Source organism: Hippoglossus hippoglossus, chromosome 21, assembly GCF_009819705.1.
Source record: "Hippoglossus hippoglossus isolate fHipHip1 chromosome 21, fHipHip1.pri, whole genome shotgun sequence".
Lineage (NCBI taxonomy): Eukaryota > Metazoa > Chordata > Actinopteri > Pleuronectiformes > Pleuronectidae > Hippoglossus > Hippoglossus hippoglossus.
The window spans coordinates 1,437,957-1,443,956 of record NC_047171.1 but is presented as its reverse complement, the minus strand read 5'-3'; the positions used below and the strand labels follow the sequence as shown (position 1 = coordinate 1,443,956).

At 47.2% G+C, this 6,000-nt stretch overlaps 1 protein-coding gene across 1 annotated transcript; it reads right to left on the bottom strand.

Moving 5' to 3' along the window:
- Positions 1-243: 243 nt before the first annotated feature.
- Positions 244-4,384, bottom strand: rgcc (regulator of cell cycle). The gene is made up of 5 exons (XM_034574973.1): positions 4,232-4,384; positions 3,883-4,056; positions 2,136-2,243; positions 1,960-2,022; positions 244-975 (listed from the first exon to the last, which is right to left on the bottom strand). The coding sequence occupies exons 1-5, from the start codon at positions 4,257-4,259 to the stop codon at positions 968-970; spliced, it is 381 nt and encodes a 126-aa protein (XP_034430864.1). The 5' UTR covers positions 4,260-4,384; the 3' UTR covers positions 244-967.
- Between the last annotated feature and the right edge of the window lie 1,616 nt (positions 4,385-6,000).

The following is a 6,000-nucleotide window of genomic DNA, read 5'->3' as shown; positions in this document are numbered from 1 at the left end:
GTGCGTTGAATGAACGTTAACATAATTAAAACCTAATTAAAAGAAATTTAAGACTTTTCAAGGCCTAAAATTCAGATTATTCCTGAGAAAACCTTGAAGTGCTTCTAACGTGAGTGAGGTTATGTAGCAGGATATAAAATCCATAAAGGCTGTGATGAGGGGAAACAGAAATCAGATCTGAACCGGAGTGAAGCCAGGTTGAAGCAAAACCTTTTATAGAAATAAAGCAAAGAGACGTGTTGCTAAAAGAACAATATCTCAGACTTTAATATCTGGCAGACAGTAGCTGTATTAAATACATATATTTACTTTCCAGTTTTTCGTTCCCTAGCGGATTAATTTCCAGTTCTCATTGAAACATGGAACCTTTTATTCCAGTCACATCTTAATCTGACTGTTAATATCAAAGCAAATAGACTTTTAGAACCATTATTATTTACACAAGTTACAAAAATAATATATTTCACAAAAAAAAAAAAAAAGACAATAGGAAGCTCTATAAAATTACAAATATATTTCTATTATAAAAAGGCATTTCTTTTAAATACTCTTCCAGCTCAGGTTTCAGATGAGGGGGTGTGACCTGCTCCGTGTGTTGGTTTGTGATTCTGACAAATGTTCCAGTGAAAATATTCCGTGTTGTGATTCTGCACAACAACAAGTGTCCTCGTCCTCGTCTCCTCGTCCTCGACTCCTCGTCTCCTCGTCTCCTCGTCCTCGACTCCTCATCCTCGTCTCCCTACAATGATCGTGTCCTGCAGTCGCTTCAGGCGGCCGGGACTCGGTCGAGCTCTAACTTTAGGAGGCTCGACCGGACGCCGCGGTGGAGCCACCAGTTGCCATCCAGCTGTATCCTGTTGGGTGGTTGTCAGTGTGGGTGGGGGGGAGGCAGGTGCATGTTCGGGGGGAGACGTCCACTCCCTCCCTCTCTCGTGGCTTCACTCCAGGACGCCTGCCAGCCTCCGTGTCACATGCCTGAGGAGAGACAGACAGATCTGATTAGAACAGGGCTCCTTGGCTCAGAGGTCGCCGGCTCTATTCTGAGAGCGGCGGACAGAAACAGCCCTAATAAACACGTCGCCCCCCCCCCCTGGCTAACAGGGGTCGTCTGACCGGATCTCAGCTCCGGTGAAAGACGCACATTCAGAGCCTGGGACACAGAACAGAGGCGGTGGAGGGGAAACAGAACGGAAGGAGTTCCAGCTCCTCGCTCCTCTCCTGACAGTCACAGTTGGAATTTCAGCCCTGAACACATTCCTCCTGCTCTGATGCAAGTTCCAACACTCACAGGCCTCTGGTGACGAGGAGGCTCCACACAGAGCCACTGTTTGTCTCTGTTGACTGGACATGATCTGAAAACCACCTAAGGACGCCTCGTGTCCGACTCTGAGTCTCTGAAGTGACATGAAAACGTGGAAATAGAAAAGTCTAAGTGTCGTGTGCAGCAGATTTCACGGTGTTGGCAGTCGTCTTTCTTTCTTCACAGTTAAGTGAGTGACAGAGTGAAAAGCGATTCTCTCTCCTGTGTAACCCCAGAGGCCTCGAGGGCCACGTGACGGGGCCCCAGCTCCATCACCGTCCTGACACATCACTGCTTCTCAGAACCCTGAGGGGGGGGGGGGGGGGGGTGTCCTGTGTCACTATAGGAGCGGTCGTTAACACCCTGACCCTTAAAGGCCGATTCATGGTTCTGCATCGAAGCTAAGCCGTAGGTTCGCAGGAAGCCTTCGCATGGGGCCACGCCGCAGTGAGCGGGGGTGTTAGAGTTTCTATGCTGATGAGTTTCTTCCTGTTTCCAGTTCTCTGGCGTCTCAGTTTCCTTCAGAACAATAAGAGTTATCATGTTGGAGCTGATAGATGTCGAAGAGCAGTTACTTTATATTAAAGAACTGACAGTAAGTGTCGGGTGCAGGTCTGAGTGTGAGTGGGTTCGGACAGCGAGGCTGCGTGAGCACTTACTCTCTAATGTCTTGTCCAGGTCGGCGATGAAGTCCTCCAGCTCTTTAGTGTCGCCGAGTTTGGCTGCAGAGGAGAAGAAGCAAAGATTCAGACTCAAACGTGAGCCTCTTGAATCACAGACGGTTCAGTAAACAACCCGTCTCTCTCCGAGCGTCTGTTCTCATGATTTCACTCACGTTTCGGTGACGTCCGCGGCGGCGAGGCGGCTGCGGGGGAGAACACGGTGAGAGAATTCAGCCGCTCGTCACTGAAGCTGAAGCTGTTTCTGTTCAGGGACTCTGCACCTGTCACGAAGAGAGAGAGGACACACACGGATTAAAACGAGCTCACACACACACACACAGAAGTCTGATGTGTGTCAGTGGAGCAGCTTCAGTGTGTAATCAGAACATTCTCCTGTAATCACAGCCTTCCTCTGTGGCCTGTCACACACATGCATGTGCTTGTATTCACACACACACACTTGGATAAACAGACTCTGACCCCTGAGCTCAAACCATCTCTGGACACGACACCTTCTTCTCTGCGTTTGTAGCAGCAGAAGTTTCCGCTCAGCTCCTCTGGATCGAGGAAGAGCAGAGCAGCTTGTTGATGGGCTGCAGCTGATCTGTACGACTCAGATCTACAGATCTACAGATCTACAGATCTACAGATCTACAGATCTACAGAGCGTCACATGGACGACACAGTGTTCCCTCCCGATGTGGGATTGTGAAGTTGAGTGTGTGTATGTGATAAAAAAGGCTGAAGACACCATCAGTGTTTAATGTCGACCACTTAACTCCCCCTCCTCCCTGACCTGAACCACTCAGCACTGAACACACAGCGTGAGACCCCCCTCCACTTCCTCTCTGGGATGGATCTCAGTTTGGGTCATTAATCTGGTGTCGGCGGCCCGTCCATCCATCAGGCTGCAGCACAATGGGTCGACAGCTCCTCTTCATGAGAGCGCCATGGAGAAGACGGAGCTCCGGCAGGAATCTGATCCCTGGAGCAAATCAACAAGCTCATTAGAGCCACAGGTTCAAACACCTGCCCCCATGTTCCCCCCCCCTGACGCTGCTAGTTGCTCAATCTTCAGGACGAGTAAACGCTGTGGGCCCTGATGATGGAGTCACATAACCCCCGGAACACATCAGATCTTTATCATTTGCACTTTAAAAAGCTCTGACTCTCAGTTTGAGCGGAGGACGGTTGAAGTCTCTTCTCACACTTCCACTGAACAACTTTCCAGAAATCTGAACCACCATGAAGATCTTTTCTCCTCACTCCCTGGAGATCCCAGCCCACTCACACATGTGGGAAGCTGCAGTTTCCTTACTCGTGGGGACCTGAGACATATTTTCCTCAGTGTGTCAGAAGCTGTCCTCGATGAGGGGGGGGGGGGGGGGGCAGCTACCGGGGAGGGAGATTCTTAAAGCCACCGCATGGTTGAGTAATTCAGTAACTGAGACACAATACGGGGGCAGGGCTGCCAGAGATATGCAGCAGGAGCTTAATCTAACCCCAAAATCTCTGGAGCACTTCTCTTGCTCGTTTTGTGTAATTGTGTTTCCATGCTATGTGCAACCACACGATAAGATACTGCACAGGAGGAGGAGGAGGAGGAGGAGGAGGAGGAGGAGGAGGAGGAGGAGGAGATATGACTCCATGAGGGAGCATTAATGAGGCTTAAGGTCCACGAGCCTCAGATAGAAAAGACTCACACTGTGTATAAGCAACAAGAGGCAGATATTATTTCTACAGGACCTGATCTCCATTCTGGAGTCCCACTTTGCAGGAGTGGAATATTTCTTATTGCACAGTTTCAAAGTTCTGGATCCTCCTCGGATGAAGACGGAGGAGGTTAATGCTCCTCTAACCGACACTAGAGCAGGAGGTTAGTAAAGATCCTGCAGAATAAAGACATGGTGGTGGTCTCACTGTCAGAGTCGCTGATGCCGCTGTCGCTGACGCTGGCGCTGCTCCTCCTCTTCGCGGTCTTCAGGTGCTCGTCGTACCTGAAGTGACGCTTCTCCACCGGCGACGTGAAGTCCTCCATCACCGCGTCGAACTCGCACAGCACGTCGCTCAGGTCGTGCTCGTTCGCCAGGTCCGCTGCAGGACAACAGACAAAACAACACGTGATTCATCAGGTTCATAATCACCTAAATGTGAAAGACGCAGCCTCATAGTGAACTAAAATATGATTATACAACATGAATGAACCTATAGTGACAATTAAAGCAAAGTTATGATTTATTAATGATAAATAAATATATAATAAACTCACCTTGAGCTTTGAGTTTTGGAGATTTCATGATTCCAGTGTTTTTTATCCAGAAAAGTCCAGAAAAGTCTCAGTTGTTCTGAAGTGAACGTGAAAGTTCCTCAGTGTTAAAGTTCCGCTGTTCGAATCCTGCAGCTCGAACTGAGCCCGAAGCTGCGCGAGCTGCAGCTTTATACAGTCTGTGGGCGGCGCGTGCGTGAGTGCGTGCGTGAGAGTGTGAGTGTGCGTGAGAGTGAGTGTGTGTGAGTCTAGTGACCAATAAATGTTTCCCCGGGTTGAAGTTACCCACCCCCCCCCCTCTCTCTCTCTCTCTCTCTCATAAAAGTGTGTGTTTGTAAACAGCTCGTGTGACGTCACAGGAGGAGTAACACAGATATTAATACTTGTGACCTCGCAGCTTCTTCACATTTTATTAGTATCACCGGGCAGATTCTGACACACACACACACACACACACACACACACACACACACACACACACGGTTATTAATGTATCTCAGTGATGTCACACATTCGATATAATGAAGTGGAAAGTTTACTAAAGTTCACTTGACTTATTATTACTCGTCACAAGTTAATTAAAGTTTATTTATTCTATTTGTTGTGTAACTTTTACAACAACAGCAACAACATTAATACAAATAATCTTAGTACAATATATTATATATATATTATAAATCTATAGTATAGTATAAGCTAGGATAGGATATAGGATATAGGATATAGGATATAAGATATAGGATATAGGATATAGGAAAGGATAAACTTTGTTGACCTCCACGGGGAAACTGGTTTACTACTAAAACAAAAGTACACAATCCATCAACATGACAACACCAGGCAGAGCCACTGAAAAGGAGGAAAATAGTTTCATCCCAACAACAAAAGAATCCATATCCCATAAAACCTCAGATTTTGCCTGCGAGGGACTATTGAATTGTTAGAACATGAATTATACCATTTAATTAGTAGTTGACACTTCCCATATATAATTTCTCTGGTAGTGATTCACACTCAGTAAAATGAGGAGTCATAGAGTCATGTCCATCAGGGTGTGTGAGTAAAGTCATGAGGTTGAAGTGAGTCGATGTGTTTTTGTGTTTTTGACTTTAGAAACGCAGTCGTCACATGTTTCCACCTGTTTCCGTGTTGTTGTTTCTCAGACAGATGCTGGTTGCTGCCACATCTGCTCCTTTGATCTCATCAGACAGATGTTGATCAGACACGTGAGGATGTTGTGCCTGAATCTGACCTCTGCTAAAAGTGAAGCTGCAGCGACACCTGGTGGTGAGAGCGCAGAGATGCAGCTGGTGTTTGGAAGCTCAGAATCACAGTGGAGGGATCTTTTCCATTTAGCTTCCCAGTTGTTAACAGGAGTTGACAAAACAATCTCATCTCAAAGTTCACTGACTTCCTTACCTACTCGTCTGTTCAGGGGCTTTCGACCGGATCACCAGTCTTCATCAGCGAGGGGGAGGTGATGAAGACTGGGGAAAGGTGAGCTCTGCATCTGGTGAACTTTGATGTGCTGGTTTGCAGCGTCACGTTACCTGAGCAGGTTCAGAACCATCTCTACAGGAACCTGGTGTCACTTGTTTCTCAGACGTTTCTCACATATCCAGGTTTTGTGTTTTTCACTTGGCAACTGGAGGATCTCCATGTTTGAAAGAGTAGAATCCGATTAAATGTCTGGAACCTACACGTCCACCAGCTCCTACATCTGCAGCAACAGAATTCCCTCAACAATAAAGTAGTTGTCACCTCATGATTTC

Bases quoted from the DNA above. Each gene is read 5' to 3' on its own strand.
- rgcc (XM_034574973.1), bottom strand. From the start codon at position 4,259: ATGAAATCTCCAAAACTCAAAGCTCAAG. The intron at 4,057-4,231 runs GTGAGTTTATTA...GTTGTCCTGCAG, and splicing joins TCCAAAACTCAAAGCTCAAG to CGGACCTGGCGAACGAGCAC. The intron at 2,244-3,882 runs GTGAGACCACCA...TCTTCGTGACAG, and splicing joins CGGCATCAGCGACTCTGACA to GTGCAGAGTCCCTGAACAGA.